The sequence below is a fragment of the Mangifera indica genome, chromosome 10 (genome assembly GCF_011075055.1).
Source record: "Mangifera indica cultivar Alphonso chromosome 10, CATAS_Mindica_2.1, whole genome shotgun sequence".
NCBI lineage: Eukaryota > Viridiplantae > Streptophyta > Magnoliopsida > Sapindales > Anacardiaceae > Mangifera > Mangifera indica.
This window is the reverse complement of record NC_058146.1, coordinates 4,297,849-4,318,090: the sequence shown is the minus strand read 5'-3', so window position 1 is coordinate 4,318,090 and position 20,242 is coordinate 4,297,849. Positions and strand designations below refer to the sequence as shown.

General features: G+C 32.3%; 4 protein-coding genes across 4 annotated transcripts; all 4 read right to left on the bottom strand.

Annotated features, from left to right (window-relative positions):
• Positions 1-1,949: 1,949 nt before the first annotated feature.
• Positions 1,950-2,666, bottom strand: LOC123227247 (18.1 kDa class I heat shock protein-like). The gene has a single exon (XM_044651964.1). The coding sequence runs from the start codon at positions 2,567-2,569 to the stop codon at positions 2,096-2,098; it is 474 nt and encodes a 157-aa protein (XP_044507899.1). The 5' UTR covers positions 2,570-2,666; the 3' UTR covers positions 1,950-2,095.
• An 863-nt stretch (positions 2,667-3,529) lies between these two features.
• Positions 3,530-6,016, bottom strand: LOC123227246. The gene is made up of 3 exons (XM_044651963.1): positions 5,531-6,016; positions 5,069-5,437; positions 3,530-4,411 (listed from the first exon to the last, which is right to left on the bottom strand). The coding sequence occupies exons 1-3, from the start codon at positions 5,831-5,833 to the stop codon at positions 3,779-3,781; spliced, it is 1,305 nt and encodes a 434-aa protein (XP_044507898.1). The 5' UTR covers positions 5,834-6,016; the 3' UTR covers positions 3,530-3,778.
• Positions 6,017-9,837: 3,821 nt separating this feature from the next.
• Positions 9,838-12,600, bottom strand: LOC123227048. Its single transcript, XM_044651663.1, has 2 exons — positions 11,913-12,600; positions 9,838-10,272 (listed from the first exon to the last, which is right to left on the bottom strand). Exons 1-2 carry the CDS (start codon positions 12,254-12,256, stop codon positions 10,038-10,040), a joined length of 579 nt encoding a protein of 192 aa, XP_044507598.1. The 5' UTR covers positions 12,257-12,600; the 3' UTR covers positions 9,838-10,037.
• Positions 12,601-15,325: 2,725 nt separating this feature from the next.
• Positions 15,326-19,396, bottom strand: LOC123227112 (transcription factor MYB1-like). Its single transcript, XM_044651775.1, has 2 exons — positions 18,937-19,396; positions 15,326-16,712 (listed from the first exon to the last, which is right to left on the bottom strand). The coding sequence occupies exons 1-2, from the start codon at positions 19,238-19,240 to the stop codon at positions 15,643-15,645; spliced, it is 1,374 nt and encodes a 457-aa protein (XP_044507710.1). The 5' UTR covers positions 19,241-19,396; the 3' UTR covers positions 15,326-15,642.
• Positions 19,397-20,242: the final 846 nt, after the last annotated feature.

Here is a 20,242-nt window from a genome sequence, read left to right as displayed (position 1 = left end):
TATCGAAGATAAAAGATAAAAACTTGAGATTGCAGCATACCTTAAGTGAGAAATAGTCCTTTGGCCAAGTTTTTATAAGAGAAACTCTGTAATCCTTTAATTTTTAGAAGAAAGGATGATTTACCCATTCAAAACTCAAGTATTCTGCGATCTATGCATCATTTTATTTATTAAACAAGGGTGCGCGAAAATCGGTTTAAACTATTAAAATGGTATGTACTATTTAAAAAAAAAAGTTTGGATTGATGTTGGTTAAAAAAAAGTTTGAAAAAGATTTACAGATTAATTTACAGTTTGAATAGTTTTAAAATTAGATTAAATCTTATATTTTTTATTTTACCTTTTATAAAATGATATTATTTTATTAAAGATTAAAATAAAATTATTTTGTTCTTTTAAATCGACAAAATCAAATTCTTTTTTAGTTTCTATTTTATGACTATTATCTTAATTTTTATGTGTGACGAACTATCAAAATGTTTTTATAGTCTATTTGTAGATGTAACAATTTCTCCGATTAGAATAATTTTGTCCTTGAAATTTACTTAATATCTCCAAAAACTTGTATCTCATATTTTGCTCAACCTTTCATGTGACTTTTTCAATTTGATAGTTCCTTTACAACACTTTGACTAGAGGAATTTGTTTTATATGCTCCTCATAAACCAAACCATCTTCTATATTAACATCATTGATCTTCAACATATATGTCAAGTCATTGATATATTTATGCAGTAATAATTTATGGAACACTTTATGAATACGATCTATACTAATTAGAAATGCAAATTAGTAGGCTATCTTATGCACCTCAAAGCCGATTTACCCTTCTTGCCAAACCTCATGATATGTCAATAGGAGGCAGCCCTGATAAATACATTTTCACCCAATCTTACATCCTCAATTATACTTTAGGGCATTTTTGGTCCTAATACTTAGGTCAAGATATCCTTTTTGCCAATCTTTTATCTTAATGCAAAGACAATCTGTATTTTCTTTTATAAAAATACCTCATACATAGTTATCCGAATAGTTGTATGATAATTATTTTTATATGTAAACTCTATTAATGATAACAAAATCTAACTAGCTCTACGATCCAAACAATACACTTTTAACATGTTTTCGATCACTTGATTAATCTAGTCTATCTGTCTACTTAGTCTAGGGATAATAGACCACTCTATCACCTGGATCAACTGATTATTGAGCATTGAGTTAACATGGCCTAAGACTGGAATGGGAAGATGAGAACATGAGGTGGGATTTTCTCCATCTCTATGCCAATCGTTAAACATCCCTCTGCATGGTTCTGATTTCTCTTTAGACAAATAAGAACAGCATAGACTGACCGTATTTTATAAAAAGTTTCTTTAATATTTTATTTCATTGCTCCGAAGTTCAGTGGCTTTTACCGATCAGTCCAATGGCAAGTTCTTGCATTGGTGCAATCAAACAGCTGTCACGGAATAAGTTTTGATAGGAGAATCTTTGCAATTCCCTGGAAGAAGTTTTAAACGGAGAATCCTTTGTAGCTTATTGCTTCCTGGAAATTTAATCTGCAAGAAGGATGAGTTTAGGGTTTAGCATATATATAGTTATTAATATTTTATAATACATAATATAAAAATTAATACATATAATAAAATATATCAAATTAATATTATAAAATTAATAAATTATATTATATTATACGTATCTTATAATATAATACATATTATTAATATGAATTAATATATTTTTTTAAAAAAATATTATATAAAAAACATTATATATATAAAAAAATCTTAAATTTTTAAAGAAATTTGTGGCAATTACAGTTTTTTATTATTTTATTTTTTAAAAATATATTATATGATACAATATAATACTTAATATAGATACAAAAGAAATTAAATTTTTAATATATATTATACAACATATGCCATAGTTCTTAAGACAATTTGTAATTCAACACAAGAAAAAAACGACAACTATTACATTCAGTGGCTCTCAGGTTAACGGCCTTATTACATTAAATAACCACAAACACCACACATTTCTCAAAACATATTAAATAACATTTAAGCTCAAACTACACTTAATTTCTTTCAGTTTAACTGGAGATTTCAATGGACTTAACCTCAGGCTTCTTCTCTTCCTGCTTCGGCACAGTCACAGTAAGCACACCATTCTCCATGAAAGCTTTGATCTGATCCATCTTAGCATTCTCCGGCAGCCTGAACCTCCTCATAAACTTCCCACTGCTCCTCTCAAGGCGGTGCCACTTATCGTTCTTATCCTCATTCTCTCTGCTTCTTTCTCCACTTATCCTGAGAACCCTTCCGTCTTCAACCTCCACTTTCACTTCCTCCTTCTTCAGCCCTGGAAGATCAGCCTGGAACACATGGGCTTCCGGGGTCTCCTTCCAGTCGATTCTGGTGTTAGCGATGGCTGAGGTGTCGCCCGCAGAGGAGGATGCGTTAGCAACAGTAGTGGTGAATGGGAAGCCCTCTAAAGGATCCCATATGTCAAGAGAGAAAGGGTCGAAGACGTTGCTCCTTCGGCCACCGAAAAGACTTAGCGCCATATGTTTAATTTCTTAGCTTTGCGTTTGAAAGGATTGGTTTGGTTTCAATATAAAGCTTGCTTAATAAAACTGACGGTACTAAGTGCCACTATATATAGCAAGCAAAAGAGGAATCAGGTACATTCACCGCTTTCCCAGGAAATCTTTATCTAAGCAGAGAAGAGAGTTTTCTGAAAGCTTCTACAATTTTCATTTTTCGTGTCTTTGCAACACCGACGAACAGGTGTCATCACTCTTCTTCCCGAGTCGGCAGCACCAACTCTTATGCAACAAATCCTTACACGTGTTTTGCTCAAGAACAAGACGAAGATAACCGCCCAAAAAGATAATTTGGGCGATAAAGCATGAGATATCCTAAAGAGCAGTGCTATACCTAGGTAATTTAAATAAATAAAATAAGTGTAAAAATATCTTTTTATATAATTTAATATTATTATATATTTAATTTAAAATTATTATAATATTTATATATTTAATTTATATATTTAAAATATATATACATAATTTTATTAATATTTAATTACAGAGGTTTAAGTTTGAGACGATGTTATATCAAAAATGAAATCTTGAATTATCGATTCAATGGTTATAGGGTTATTACTGAAATTGGAATGTAATCTTTTTAGTATGACCAGATCAATCTCAAAAAGATATTTCAATTCGAATAGGATTCTTCCTAAAAACAAAAAAGATTGAGAGAACAGCAGTGGATTATATCTTAGCCCAATAGACCAGGAGAATTGTAGCCCACATAAACTGTTGGGTGGTTTAAGACCAGTGGTATTGATTTTAGGAATTAACATAGCCTAATCATGTAGAATCTATGAAGTAATTCCATCATTATTTAAAATAAATAAATAGGATTAGTTTTGCTAAGTAGATTTGTTGTTTCTGTGATTCTATCTTAAGCAGTTTTAAAGCTTTAATCATGCAAAAGAAAGTTTACATAATAAAAGAAAATGAACAAATTATTGCATTAATCCCCAAAAGAGCTAAATGTTCATTGGAGCAAGAGATACATATCATTCATAATTCCAACATCTACTCTTTTTTACAGAGCTTTAAGAGTTTTGTTGATAACAGAAATCTTCACTGCATTCTTTACGTTTAATTGACATTGATATCCGAAACTCAAGACATATTTTTCTAAATTTGACTAAAGAATGAACATGAAATATCATGTAAAATATGTACACAATGAAGAGAAATTTACAACTCTTCATCATTATCTTGGGAATCATCTGAATCTGCAACATCAATGGCGACGACTTTGGAAACACTGACTCTAGCAGAAGTAGAAGCAGTTCGAATTTTGAATGGTAATTTTGCATTTTTTGTTACAATACTAGATCCCTCTTCCTGGTCTTTCTTCAAGTCTCCTGGAGGCAAGAAAGCATCCATGGACAAACCTTTTATGTTGAAATCCACTTCTTCAATGGCCCAAATCTCTTCCATTCTCGTCCTGGAATGGCTTTCCGAGTTTTCCCCAAACCTTGACAGCGACACACAAGTCCTTCCAGCGTGGGCAATGTTAATCCCATCAACTATTCTGTAGTCTTGGATCAATGACTCCATTGTTGTTTCCCAGAATATGCTTTCGTTTGTTGCAGTTTTGATTCTCAGGAGGTGAGAATCTTCAAGCTGGACTAACAAGCCTGTTCTCTGGCTGAAGTATCCCCAAACTGTGTGCCGGATTATGTCTACATTGCTGGTACTTCTTGCTCTCAGAGTTGAGGATTCAGCTTCGATTTTTAATATGAAACAATCTTCATCGTTGACTGTCTTCTCGCCAACGCAGATTGAATTGGAGAACAAATTTGCTGTCGACCTAGGATCAAGACCCTGTTCAGGATGAATAATTTATGAGTAATTTTCAATGCACATCTATCAAAATCGTAATTAGGTACTTGTTTAATTAGGATAATCTCAATTGTGAAAAAGCTAAACCTTGTCCAAGAGGCAAGGTATGGATACAAATCAAACTACACTTAAATTAAAAACAGTTTGGATTGAATTTGTTATGTCAACATAAAGATGATTTGCTTACGATTCGAGTTAAGTTTGAATTTATAATTTAAATCTACAGCCTAGATATATAACTCAAATAATGATTCGACTTTATAATTTATTAACAAAACGATGTTGTTTGATAATTTCTAGCATAATTTAAATTGAATTACAAATCAAATTCGAATCGAAATTAAGCAATTTGTCAAGTTTACAACCAAATTGAGTTAAACTTTTTTTAGGTCAAGTTTAACTCAGTTTTAAAATAAGTTGAAACAAAAATTCTTAATTAAAATTCGATTTAAATTTTAATTAAACAAATTCAAATTGGACCACCCTGAATTTCAAACCCAAGCGAACTCAATTCCGGTTCAGCACCAGGCGACGGATACTGACCAATAGACTGGCCCAAAACTAAAGTAATTTTTCTACCTTCTACTCTAGAAAGTTGTGATCATTTTTTTCAAATGGTGAGAGAGAATGTTAATTTACCTGAAGAAACCGTCTGAGAGGTCTAGGAGGACCCCTTGAAGCATGAGAATGGTGCCAGGGGGTCTGCCTCCAGGCGACTTTGCCGTCACTCCCGGCAGTAATTTTGCAGCCTGAAACAACCAGCTCCAAGCACCAAAGCTCAGGCCTTTTTTGCCATAGAACAAATCCGCCGATCTCCCCGCCACCGCCATTCTTAAAGTTTCTCACTTTCAACAGTTTGTCGTTCAAACTCCCTTCCCCCGCTGAAAATTCTGAAGCCGCCATTTTCACCTTCCCCATTGCGTACATGCTGTCCACAGAATTCAACACCTTCTCTCCTCCCACTGCTGCTATGTACTGCTTCACAATATATAACGCCATTGAGGCATCCTGCACATAAAAAAAACACCACTTTTATTACTTTCTTTCAATGTAACGATACCTAAATTTCAAGCTACACGTTATAAGATTGTTTAAACATACAATGGGGTGGTCTTTGATGTTTTTATTAATGGGCCTGTGATCATCAGAGAGGATAGGAAGAGGGATCAATGGAGCACCAACGACACCAAGAAGGAGCTGAATCTCAGCGTTTCGGCTACCAAAAAGAACAGTCGTGGAGGAAGAAGACGACGATTTTTCATTGTACGGCTTAATCCAACACTTGATATTCTGCCACGAGCGGTGGCTGTTCTTGTTGGTGATAAACATCTCTTCCGGGATGGGAACTTCCAGCACCGTCTCCAACCCATCTTCACGATCAAAATTGGGACAAAGTTTCCTCATCAGAAAGCAAAATCAGATAGAGATTTTGGATTATAAGTTTTAGGCACAGAAAGAAAGAGAAGACTGTTAAAGAAGAAGTAAATGATTTCTTGGTTGCTTTAGAGAGTACTAAAGAGAGAGCATATCACCATCACCAACCGACCGTTGGACCCTTCTAACGTGGTCCGCTTCGTCTCTGTCGTGTTTGCACGCTCTCTGTTATCTGAAACTCTGTTTCTGCTTTCTATTTTTATTGCAAGTTCTTGATCAGATGTAGTCAGGTTTATGTGAACTCGTGTGTGGGTCACCTGATTTAAGTTAACGTGGTTGATCTTATGATATTATGATTTTAGATTGGCTTTGACTTCCAGTAAAAGATACTTAAATATATTTTCACCTCAGCTTGAGTTAGGTAATTGTAATGGAAGAAAAGTCAATGAAAAATTAAAGAATTTCGTAGCTGTCAATCTATAAAGTATTTCAAACTTAGCAAATATAAGCAAGATTTTCCTTTGGTTGTCATATAATTCTTTTATCCAAAAAAATCGTATATATATTTATTTTTTCTATATAAATAAATAATATTTAATATATATTATTTTATAATTAAATAATTTTAAATTAAAAAAAATAATATTTAATTATATAATAATATATATAAATATATACTTATTATATTTAAAATAGGTATATATTATTATTATATTTTCATATCATATAAAGATTTTTAATGAGTTGTAAGGTTGAATTTATCAATGACTTTTAACACATGTTTTGACCGAATAATCTCCCATGGAATATTGCTAATTTTCTAATTATTCAACAAAATTAAAAAATTTAACTCATTATTGAAAAGAGAATGTCGAAAAAGGAGAGGGGCGCCGTGACATGAGACAAGCACTTTTGCCGGGCTTTAAATCAACAAATCTAACCTAAACTTTAAGGTTCAATTGGATGACAGTGATTCTTTTTTTCTTTTATTAAGGAGAACCTATTTGAATTGGATTATATTATTTTATTGAGATAAAATCAATTATATTGTACAGATAAAATTATAATATAATGATTAAATTTTTTAAATATATCAAAATTTTGATCTTAATATAACATCACCAAATCTCAAACATATAAGTTTTTAACTCAAAGATTTTACAGGGAAGCCTTATTTCACGTATCTTCATGCCCAACCATTCCAAAGGTATTTTTAGCATAATAGTTGTAGAGAAGACACTTATTCTAACAGTATGCTTCGATCTTTAAAGATAAAACATGTATCTATTTTAGGTATTTTTGTAAGTTAATAGGATGTGGGTTTCTGACACGTGTCCAATTATTTGTGATTAATAAGTTTTTGATAAAATTGGTTTGGTCGGGAGAATGACGGGAGAATTTGGAATTCATCATGCATTGCACGTTCTTTTTTTCTTCCCTTTAATCATGCCACAAAAATCTCTAAATTGAGGAACGGTAAAACTTGAGCACACCGAAACCTTCCTTACCTTTGTCAACCATACTCTTATTAGTTCAGTCGGCAGTGACAAAGGTGGGGTCGAATCCATTTTTTTTATTTAAAGTTTATTAGTTGATGAAACAGCCCAACTAAAGATCATTTTGATGGCGGATCTTGAACACAAGACACACAATATCTAATCGACAGATGAATCATTTTTTGATATCTTTTCAAGTCCATTATGATATGACATGACTGACTCAAGTCTAGTCATGATGTTTGACCCTGTTGTATGTGGGTTTGCAAGGAGTTTTGTTGGGCAGAGATTGGAAATGATGGAAACAATAGTAAAGGTGACATTGTATTTAATGTCTCGACTTAACTTACCTTGAATCTTTTGGTGATGATAGTCAATCGAGACTAAAACGAGTTAAGCAACAAGTTAAGGATAAGTCGGCCGAAGTTAGGGCTGATGGCCGAGAGTTCAGTGGCGACTGGTTAGGCTTCGTAAACGATGGTCAGATTTATGCTTTCAATTTTTTGTTTCATAATTGTGATGGTGATGAATGTGATTTCGTTTTAGAGGCGTGCCCTGAGGAACCCCCACACCACGGATGTCTAAATAAACCAATGGCAATCTGAATCTCCATATTAAAAAAACAAAAAACCAGATACAAATCATAAAACATATTTATTTACTCTCACCTTCTTTCATATTTATTTATTAATTTTATTCTTTAATTTCGTACACCAGTGTCATTTTCTTAATATCTGTATTATTATTATTATTTTATTTTATTTTCATTTTGTTTTGTGACTTCTTATTAAACAATTTATCCTTCCCTAAAAGTCGGCATTTATTGGCAATTGAATAAAATCGAGAAAGTTTTATAATATATTTTATGTAATTTTTTAATATCTATCTCTCTACCTATGAGGAGGAGGTGGATTTGTCTCTCTTCCTTGATAGATGAAGAGACAACAAACTTCGTATTCATCTATATATTGATATCTCTTTATCTATTGATAGAGATAGAGAGAGCTAACAAAGAGTTATAATAGAAAGAGAGATCGTTAAAGATAAAAACAATGGTCGAAGAGAGAAGAAAAAAAACCTTAGTTGTAAAAAATAAAAAATCACTTTTTAAAATTGAAAAAGTTTAGATATTAATAAATTTATTAACTTTTAAAATTTATGAAAGAAATGAGATAAAATTATATATTTTTTAATATTATTATTAAAATAATAATTTTATCTTTACATATAGTAAAAAATTTAAACATAAATTAAGTAATAAGTAGGTATTTGAATTATTAAAACTTTAAAGATAAAAATTTGAAAATATATTAAACCTTGGTTAAGAATAAGCCTTTTGGCCATAAAATTAATTAAAAAATGATTAAAGCGTTTGAAAAATAACCACATATTATATAGTTTACAATGTTGGTACACCCTTAGTTTGATAAATAATTTAATTAATTAACATTTAAGAGGAAATTGTCAGCACTAATCTCGGCAGGATCGTCGCAGCAACTCGTGTATTGACTCTATTAAGACCACCGAATCAATCTAATTGCAGTCTCTAACCCTGTCATTTTTTGTCTTTTTATTACCTAGTTTAATTATTTGGGTTGCACCAATCATGCCTCACATTTTTGTTTCCTCCTCCATTAAACTTTTAATTTTTTAGATTAGACTTGATTATAAGAACATGGGAAGGCCATTATAATATAATTAATATAGATAATACTATATATATTTATTTTGAATATATAAATAAATATATATTTATATTCGTTATAATATAATTAGATATTATTTTATTTTTAATTTAAAATTATCTAATTATATAATGACACATATTAAATATATACTCATTTGGGATAGTTTTATTGAATTAATATATTGATATTGACAATGTGGATAATGGGAAAAATTGATGAACCTTTGACAATGGTATTGGTAATTTGGTAGTGGTGGTACCTAATTTGACAATTCCGAGTACATTTCTTCAAAGCTAACTCAATCTTGTCATGATTTTGTTCTTGATTTTGTATTATAATTTGTGTATTAAAAAATGATTAAATTTGTTATATTGGAGGAGACATAAAATATGTCTCCTTAACGTTAACTACCAAGTCTGAATCAGAGAATCCAACTACGTTCTTGGATTCAACTTTCTTGAACAGTAATCTCTTGCTTGGACTCTTTTGAGATATCTCTAAATCCTATGCACCCATGAGCCGTTTTGTGAGATCATGCATAACTTGACTCCTTTGGATTCAATTTGGCCTACTTTTACTTAAGTATCATTTAGAAATGTATTCTTTTGTCTACTTGGTGTATTCCCCAGTCTAAATTTGCAGTAATAGACAACAAAATTCTAATTGAGTTCAACTTGACCATGAGAGTTTTCTCGTAGTCAATTCCATATGTTTGAGTAAAATCTTCTGCTATAAGCCTCACTTTCTATTGCTTAATTTGTGCCATCAAGTTCATATATACTGGACCAGTCACCCATTTGGTGGTGACGGGTCGTTGATCGATTCACATATGAAAACTTAAAAACATAAATTAAACAAAATAGAGAAGACTATATATATGATGATACCAGGGCTACAAGACATGTAAGAATACGAGAGAATCATGAGTTACACAACAGTTTGATCAAAACCAGAGAGTGATATGAACATCAAGCAGACAGAAAATAAATAACTCGACAAATGTAGAGCCAATGGTACTGAGGATGCTTCCTATCTCTTGGTTACAGGATTTCATGATGAGGGTATGTTGAAATGAAACAGCCAAGAGATTATGAAGGCAAAGACCATACAAGCTAGCAGGAAATTCAGGAACCGGTGGCCCTGCCAGAAGTTTCGCATCTCAGCTTGGTGTACATGTGCAGTTGCTGCCGGTGTGGCATCACTTGACTCATTCCATTGCTCCACTAAGTCAGCTTCACTTGCACCGGCAACGTTGTGGGCAGTTGATCCACAGATCTCACAGGTTCTGCAATTTGGATAACATGAAGGAAGATTATTGTAACAGTTGACAAAAAATTTCTGCAGCCCCAAAAAAGTATCTATAAATGAACATCTGACTCAACAAAAAACTATTCTCAAGTTTTCTTCTGAAGCTAAAACTGGGGTATTTTCATATTGGTGGATGTTAATACAAATTATCTAGATTGAAGCCGTCTTCAACTGACTAATTCACATTCCAAAACCCCCTACACTGCAATGAAAGAAGCGTTAGAAAGTTTGAACATTTGACAAACAACAAAAAACTGAGGATTTATAAACACTTGGTTAGTGTAAACAGGAATCCACAAGAGCAGATTATCTGGGACATCAACATGCCGTTATATACAGAAACTTGAAACATAAAATAACCTAAAGAATAAAACTTTGAATTACCAAAAAAAGATCAGAACTCAGATTAGTATGAAAAAATTTATGAGAAAAATGAGTGTACTCGTGCACAAGGCCAGCTGGACATTAAGACCAGAAACCAACTTTGACACCCTGCAGATTGCAGTAAACAGAAACAAACAAATTAAAACTCAATTTATTTCTAATAGTTGAATTTTCATGAAACTGAAATCAAAATATAGAAGGAAAAAAAATTCAGAAATAAATGAAAATAACTATACACAAGAAAAAAAATTCAAAAATAAATGAAAATAACCATACACAAAACTTTCTAATTGCCCCATTTTTAGAGCACCAGTCAAAATGCTCTTTTTCTGGTTTCCACAACAAGTAGTCAATTAGCAGGCCTAGTTTAATTGATTAGAATAAAAATAAATATAGAAGAACAAATCCTTGACTTAATTTTCCCAGTTTGCAATTTTTGTCTACCAATAAATGATCAAATTATGTCAACTACAATGACTTTGAAAGTGATTAAAATAGCATTTATGAATTGTTAAAGAGATTTTTACTAAGCGTAGAACAAGTCTTAAACGACATGCCACCATGATTCCAGTCTGTCAACTGGAACTTTTTCTAATCCGGTTATCTACCATTGACTCAGCAGCCCACTTTGACTGGTCATCTTTGTTTACTCAATATGTATACATTCTAATCGCTGGGTGCCAAATTCAAAGATCATAGTTTAAAATAGTATGAAAGAGAACTGATACTTAAAACTAAAAATTAATGACTTAAGTATCAAGTAGAGTTTGAACCTCAGTATAGTATAAAAAATAGAAAATAACAAAGGAAGAGTAATGCTTCAATTGACACACATGAGGAATAATTTGAATTATTGGAATCAGAAGCAAAAACATCATGGTGATTCTATCTTTAGCTTTATAAATATTTTGATTCTCTTTGTTTATAAAATCTGCCATTAACTCTCTCTTTACTCAAACAAAGCAGAGATTTCATTCTTACCTAAGTTCCCATTATCATATATTCTTCCAACTTTATCAAACTAAAAAGCATCCAAGGCAAAATCTTCAAACAAGATTTACACAATTTGTCACACCAAAAACATATTCACGACAGTTTACACTAGCATTTAATACCTTCAATCACATCCCAAGACATTGTTTAACAAACTTATAATAAAAAAGAGAAGTATTTCATCACAAAATCTCAATAAAAAAAATCCTAACTACAGAGATCAGATAATTATTGATTTACTTGTTTCCTTTAATCTTGAACCAAGCTTCTGCACAGTGTTTATGAGCAGCAGCCAAATCCTCCTTGCATGAACAACCCAACTCAATTGGAAGGCCAGATTCTTGATTAGACTCATCCAAGCTCAGATGACAAATCCTACAATCCCTCTTAACTTTTGCCGAGTGTTGTTTACTCTCGGTCACCACACCACATTCTAGATCCACCTCTGACACAGAGGATCTTCTTTCTTTAATCTCAGCACTAGCAGATTCACTAGAACAAGGAGGAGATGAACCCCTGTGCTCCTGGTTATGTACAACATCAACAACAACATGGGGTTGGGTTTGTTTTTGGAAAGACTCCATCTTTATGACCCTAAGTAAATCTTCATGAAATGTGTTTTTGAGACACAGTTCATCAATAAGGTTGATGAAGAAGCTCTCTGCTTTCTCAAGTAAAGCAAAAATAATGTGATTTGTTTCTCCTGAAAATTTTTCAACAAACTAAGTTACTGTAGTGTGTGGTAGTTGATCTCTCATTTGTCATTGCAGAGTTGTAAGTTGCTTTTAGACATGAAGAAGAGAGAGAAAGATCTCATATTATCATCATCTTTGTAAATTAAAAGAAAAAAGAACCCACTTTTCTTGAGCTGAACCAGTGAAACTGAAGTTTCATTTTCTGAATAATAAACAAAAATTAGTTTATTATATCAAAGGCTAAAAATGAGCAAAATGCAAAAGGAAGAAGATAAAAAAGATTTATCGGATAATGACTTAAAAAATTGATTTTTATTTATTTTGAAATTGTGGAAAAAGCATATTTTTGTGTCATAGGGTAGGATGGACTCGCTCGGAGATAATCACTAGCATGGTCAAGAATGACCTTGCTTTATGACTAAAATAAATTGTTACACAAGGGTAATTTGGGAATATTAAAAATGTGTGTTGGATTCTTATCATCTTTATAAAAAGCAGAGAGAAGTAAATTAAAATTGGATGAACAGTGGGTGGCTGCTCCATAATCGCATATGATTTTTTAAGAAATTTGAGAATTATATTATATTAAATTAAATTAGAAAGAGTCCTAATTTTAACTTTAGGTCAAAATTGTAATCTAGAAACTGACATTTTAGCAGGAGACATGGATCAAATTACATTATTTTTATACTTAAGTAAATTACATTATCCCACCAAGGTTGGGTCCTCCATGATAGTTTTCCTTTCCTTTTTTTTTATAATTAAAATAACTTTTTCATCGGAAAAAAGAATTTTATATTAAAAAGTTAAAAAGTTAAACAATCGTATTATTCTTAATTTTTTATATTTTAAAATTATAGCATTGTTTCAAATTAACAAAAATTAAAAAAACAACATATTAGATATTATATTTATGTTAGCACCGTCTTCTTTTAATTTTCATTCACTCTTACCATTTTCTTCCTTTCACCCTTGAGAAATTCCTCCGACTTCCACATCTGTTGATCTTTCCCTTTCTAGTCTCATACAATATTTATTTTAATTTCTGACATCTTATTCCATCGCTCTCACATTGGACTTTGGAAGCAAAAACAACAACATCGACCTCCATAGCCACCAATCTCACACCATCTCATTTTGGTAAAAGTCTACATTGAATTTTAGTGAGTTATTTGAATTCCACATGCACTAGTCCTTCTCTTTTTTTTCCGTTCGATGTAAACTTTACCAACATTAGAAGTAGAAACAATGCTATCATTGGAGGCTCTATTCAATGTAGGTATCTCATCTCGCTTCTCACTTCTTTATCGATAAACATAAATGATGAGAAGAAACTACAAATACTTATAAGTGGTGAAAATAGTTGTTGGTGACTATAGTTAGGATTTTTAAACTTTTGCATAGATTGAATTATAGATTTTTAAATCTATAAAAAGGCTAAAGTGTTATGTTTAAAATATTAAGGTATTATTTACTCTTTACACTATATACAAAAATAAACAAATAAAGTAATATTATTTGTATCTATTTTGAGTATATAATTTTATATATATTTATAAATATTATTATATAGTTAAATATTATTTTATTTTTAATTTAAAATTATTTATTCGTATGATAATATATATAAAAATATGTATATATATATATTGAAACAAATAATAGAATGAGGCCCTACCACCTGCATCTGGATTCTGCTCAACAATGCTTCTGCTACCTTTTTTTTAATATAAAAAGATTCTTTTTATTTTTTTCTTCATATAATTGTTTGGGACATAAGACTATGGAAAGAGAATCAAATTCTGAATTGTTAATAAAACTGAGAAAACTAGCCGAACCAAATTAATTATAATAAAATTATAAACATAAATAATATTAATAAAATATAAAATTATATGTATATATTTTTAAATATAATTTAAGTATATAAATAATGTATCATTATTTGATTAAATAATTTTAAATTAAAAATAAAATAATATTCAATAATATGATAATACAATATATATATATCTAAATTATATATAAATAATAATATAATATTATTAAATAATTATTATTTTATTTTTAATTAATAATTATTTTATCATAAAATAATATTTTATTATTTATACGTAAAATTATTTATATTATTTATACTCATAACAGTCCTCCATCAATTAATATTTTTTTAAAATATTTAAATATTGATAAGAAAGGAAAAACGGGAGGTCAATATTTGTAGACTGTGTGCTTGATAACTTAAATAAAATAGAGAATTAGTCATATTCTATTTAACAGAAAAAAGCTGAAAAAAGACGTAACATGTTCGTCTTAAAAACAAAAAAATTTGTATTCTGTTATAACCTAAAGTCCCACATCACTTTCGTTCTATCTACTGAGCTTATATATAAGCAAAGGTCAGAAGCTTTTAACTCAACAGACACGTTTTAAAACCGTGAGGACCTGAACCCTAAAGCGGACAATATCTGTTAGACTGTTTATAACATATTCCAAAATTTAAATCTCAATCATATCTCTTAAAACCTTAACTTTATTTAGAATCTAATTTATTTATGATTTTACCCTATGTATCTTATTAAAAAAAATTAAATATTATTTTGTTATTTTACTGACTTTTGAACAATATTATTTAAAGTATATCATATAATATTTGAGTAATACTATATTCATTCGTTTTAAATACACAAATAAATATATACTTATATATGTTAAATATTATTTTATCTTTAAATTAATATTATCCAATAATATGATAATACATATAAATATATACTTATTTGTGTACTTAAAATGAATATACATAATTTTATTGATAATATTTTTATGATCTTCATTTTCATAAAACACTCAAATTTACAATATAAATAAATCATTCTCTTAGTTTTTAGTTGTCGTCTACAAATAATATTTTGCTTCTCCAACTTAGATAGATCAAAGAGTAACGCAATAAAATTACAACCCAATCCAAACAATGCCAATTTCCTATACCACAACCATTTTAAAGAGCTCCCCAATCAGGACACATTGTCTGTTACATAAATTCATCACAGGATAAGCTTTGTAACTTATAAAGGCCTAAATATATTTTCCGGAAAAAAAAAATGAAGTCATGTTTGTATGCTGAATGAAATTTCATGATATCTACGCTTGGATTAAGAGCCTCTTCACAAAATCAACTTACCACCTTTCCATAATTAAGAAGATAATGAACGCAGTTCAACTTCATTCGATATTTTGTGCATTTAAGATAGGTAACTGGCCATGATGAGTTTTTAGCTCAAACCCTCAACCTCAGGTCGCCCGGCATAAGTTTGTGCCGGCACCTGAACAGATAGGACGTCTGTCATCATGCCCATCAGCTTGTTTCGTCCCTCATCAGAGTGCATATCTTTTCTTACCCCTCGTTCTGATATTCTTATTTGCGAGCTGTCAGTAGTCCCTTCACTCATTTTGTGGCTTGCTGCAGCATTGCCTGGTACAAGGACACTGCAACTTTCGAGGCCACTCTTAATCCATGCAATGTTGTTCAAATCTGTAGCTATAGAGATCAATTCATGACTCGAGAAAGCAGGAGGCTCCTCATAGTCCACAAATTCAGGTCCCAGTAGGGAGCCATGTGAATGGTGCCCTAATGGAGATGTGCAGCAACCATAACCACACTGCGAAGGAATAACAGGCTCACTATGAACATCTTCTAGGAATTTGAGACCAAAGTCTGGTCTGGGTACTTGAACCAAAGGTCCCTGAGTTGGGATTGTCCATGGAATCTCAGAGCTAGATGTTGGGCCACTTGGAGGGTTATAGAAACTAAAAGCACTAACACGAGGAACTGGACGAGGAAGTGTAGGATGTTTTGGTCCAGAATCACCTTCAGTTTCCTTTCTGTGAGCTATCCCTTCATGCATATTTGGTCCATCATTCATTGTTATGTCTCTTCCTTCTGGGAGACTGATTGGACTCATATCACCAACTGGACGTGAAAAGGCTGGACGATGATTTGGTCCTGCAAATAACTGACACTCCTTTGTTTGAGCAATGTCTTCATGCTGGTTAGGACTATCATCCATCATGACATCTCTTCCTTCTGGGGGCCTGAATGAATTAACATCTCCAGCAGATAGGGTCTCTTCTGAGGATACCTTTGTTCTGTCATGACTCCCGTCTTCCATCATGTCACCACTTCCTGGTTTAAACCTTCCAATCTCTGCGTACCTGCGCCTTAAGGTAGAGTTCCAGTGGTTCTTGATTGCATTGTCTGTTCTACCTGGCAGTTGCCTTGCTATTGCTGCCCATTTGTTCCCATGGATTGAATGGGCTTGAATTATAACACGATCCTCTTCATCTTCAACAATTGAATTACACGATTTCATTAAAATTCACACATAGGCATCACATCAACGATTAAGATAATGAGCACCATATAAGAAACTGCATGTCTATTTCAGGTTACATGCAGAAATCAACTCAGATAATGGTTGGTAAATAATTCACAAGGACCAAGAGAAATGCAAATGACAATTCACAAGTTCTAATCCTTTTCTTAATATAACTTCTTTTCATCTAAAGAAATGGAATCGTAGGCAAACCATGAAGAGGAAGAATGCACATACCTGAGCTTGTAGCTTTTTACATGTACAACAAACACTACCAGATGATGCACCCTCCAAAAGATGGAAAACACAAACCAATGTTATCTCACATCCATTCTGTTAGGAATGGTAAGCAAACTCTAATGAATGCAGGAATAATGCTACATGACTATCAACAAAGTCAAAATGAAAATATTAAATTCATAATCTACTCATATCCCCACCCCTTTCAGAGTATTATTCTACAGCATTAGAAACCACATTCAAGCCTCTATGTGTGGCACCATCCATAATAAAAGTTCTTTTCCAGCTTAAAATTTTCTGGCAGCTACAAAAAATCAAATAAAGACTTCACTATACTATGGAAATATAACACAAAACTTAAGCAACCTCAGCTTCAATATTGGAGAAACAGAAAAGAAACTTTACTTATCATCTATTCTAATCTCAAGTCTCAATGAACCAATTCTAGGTTGAGCTAGCAAAAGACAAAGTAACACATCAAAGGTTGCACAAATTAGGCAGATATGTCTATGCAGAAATATCTCAAACCTAAATGCAGATAGACTCCTAAGTCTGTCAATGCTTGTGCCAGCACAGGGTAAAAGAAATGGGTCAAAATGTCTTTCTGAAGCTCAACAATACTACTGATTCATTATGATTTGACTATCAACACAAATTATTTTGAGCAATACAAGATATCAACAAAAATCCGGATAGAAAAGGAAATATAAGACAAAAACAGATAGAAGAGCATTACCATCAACCGCATGCATAAATATAAATGAATTTGAATGGACATGTAAATGGTTGATATAGTTCACAATCAGTGCTGTTACTTGATCAGCATGCCTGTTCTTCAAGTAGACAGGCCATGGTCTTGAGTATTATAAGGGCTATTGCTCTTCTATGTACACCTTGCAATCCACACCAGGTCACCAATTTTTATACTTTGTTTCATTCTTACTTCAAATTTGCTCTTTCCTTGTAATGTTAGAATTTCGTGCTTTTTTCCATGCCATTTGCTCTTTATCCTTGGTTTCATTCTAACATTACATTTTGTACAACCCATCAAAAGCATCCCACCATACTCAAGTTACTTACAGATCAAGAAATAGACTCATTGGTCTTCTACCAATGTAAAGGTTCAACTTAAACATAAATGCTTTGAGAAATCGACAACATACTAAAGACCTATATCTCGGAAAGGGACTACCAAAACTGGAGTGAAAAAAGCAACAGGATATTGAAAGGTGTACAGTGATGCTGTCTCAATAGATGATCCCAAAATCAAACTACTCCAATAGTTCAGTCACTTCCATTTGAGCCATTTACCAGTGAAAGTCCCAAATTCATGGTATTGATGATTGCAACTATTGAATCAAAAAAAGCAATACAAGTGTGGTAAAGATGTGAGACTCAACCAAACAGCTCAAGTAACTAAATCATCAATGTACATTAAAACAAGTAGCAAAAGGCCTAACATAAATAAATAAAAGAACTATAGTTACTTAATGAAGATAGAATAAAACAACCCAATAACATATTAATAACCCCCCAAAGCCTAATACTGAATTCTGAACATCTTTGAACCAAAAAACTCTCCAAAAATTTCTTCATTGTCTTACTCTACTGCTTTCATACAAGCCACGACTCTCCTGAATTATCCATTACGATCCTTCCCCATCACAAAAACTTATTCATAACCAATCAATTCAGTAACAAAATAACATTACACAGTAAAATAATAATAGTAAACAAAACTCTGGACATTAAAGCAAGTAAGCAAAAACGCCATCAAAGTCGTCAATGCAGATTAACAAGCCTTTCGATTTCAAATAAAATACGACATTCACAAAATTCAGGAAAAAAACACAGAAAACGAAAGAGAAGAACACCAAAGCATGACAAAAATTCATCCTTTAGCTCAAAACAAACACAAACAGGAGCAAAAAGAAAGATTTGAGAAAAAGTTACCAGTGAAAGGTTTGCGCTTAAGGCAAGGGTCAAGCTGATTACACCAGCGAAGTCGGCACGATTTTCCAGACCGACCAGGAATTCCTCGCGCGATCATCCCCCAATTCCTCGCCCCGAACTGACTCACCAGTCGACTCAGCACCGCGTCCTCTTCCGGCGACCACGGCCCCTTCACTCTACTAGCTCCTCCATTACGACTCCCCTCCGCACCTCCACCTCCACCACCTCCGCCGCAGCCGACCTCCACCGTTTCCTCCGCAACAACCTCCGCGTCACCGTTGCTTTCGTTCTCTTTATCGGTCATTGTTCCGTTTCGTTTTTATTACCAGTTTGCTTTCGTTTTTTGTTTGTTAAGAGTAGTACCTACCTGCCTAACTGCAAGTGGGAGGATTTAAGGGAAGCGAATGTTTCTGATTCCTTTTCGTTTTCACGGTTTTGTCAGACGGTTTTTTTGAAATGCCTATCATGTCCTGTTAAACGACGACGCTCCGGTGATTTTGGCTTTCAAACGGTGGCGTATTGACTGGTCTAACTGGGTTTTGACTTCGTTGACTTAATGTGGCGGTGACTTGGGCAGTGGGGTAAGGATGTTTCAGAAAGTTTAAGACTTTTGTTTGAAAGTGAGAGCTGTCCATATTCCAACTTTTGCCCCTAAATTTTCATACATTTACAAAGAAAACTGATGGCTTTTATTGTAAATAAAGTTAGCTTCTTAGGCTAATAACTTCCTTAGCAGGTTCTGTTATTTGGTAGGCCAATCAAACCGCCTTGAGATTTTAAAAGTGGAAAATAATGACAGCGATATGATTAAATGACATATTTACCCCTAATATGGGCTGCAAATGGTTTATTTTTCAGAGCCCATTGGGCAAATCTCTTCATTTAGAAAATAGAAATTATGTCACTCTGTTTTCCTTGTAACATATAAATACGATTTGCTTTTCCAAAAATTAAAAAACAAATGGGGTAATTATAGTTAAGGGATTATATGGTCTCGCCAAGAAAATAAGAATTACCAAAATTGCTTAAGTATATAAAGAAAGTTTGACTATTATTGACTTATTTGAATTTCATTTAATTATCTTATTTATCAAAGTCTTTATTTGTAAATCTTTGGTTTTCGTCAGATTTTCAAATGAGACATTTTGTCCCATGATCTCTCATATCTTTCTACATATTGGATCATTAGAAAGTCTTCTTCAAATTCTAACACATGTTTATATTTCTTGAGTGGGTTGTGGACAATGCACTATAAGTCTCCGATGGAATTCGATCTTTCAACTCATCATCCTTTCAGATTTAATCA

Bases quoted from the DNA above. Each gene is read 5' to 3' on its own strand.
- LOC123227247 (XM_044651964.1), bottom strand. From the start codon at position 2,569: ATGGCGCTAAGTCTTTTCGGTGGCCGAAGGAGCAACGTCTTCGACCCT.
- LOC123227246 (XM_044651963.1), bottom strand. From the start codon at position 5,833: ATGAGGAAACTTTGTCCCAATTTTGATCGTGAAGATGGGTTGGAGACG. The intron at 5,438-5,530 runs GTATGTTTAAAC...TTTTATGTGCAG, and splicing joins ACATCAAAGACCACCCCATT to GATGCCTCAATGGCGTTATA. The intron at 4,412-5,068 runs GTAAATTAACAT...CATCCTGAACAG, and splicing joins CTCTCAGACGGTTTCTTCAG to GGTCTTGATCCTAGGTCGAC.
- LOC123227048 (XM_044651663.1), bottom strand. From the start codon at position 12,256: ATGGAGTCTTTCCAAAAACAAACCCAACCCCATGTTGTTGTTGATGTT. The intron at 10,273-11,912 runs GTAAATCAATAA...TCCAAATTGCAG, and splicing joins TTCAAGATTAAAGGAAACAA to AACCTGTGAGATCTGTGGAT.
- LOC123227112 (XM_044651775.1), bottom strand. From the start codon at position 19,240: ATGACCGATAAAGAGAACGAAAGCAACGGTGACGCGGAGGTTGTTGCG. The intron at 16,713-18,936 runs GTAACTTTTTCT...CAATTGTTGAAG, and splicing joins TAAGCGCAAACCTTTCACTG to ATGAAGAGGATCGTGTTATA.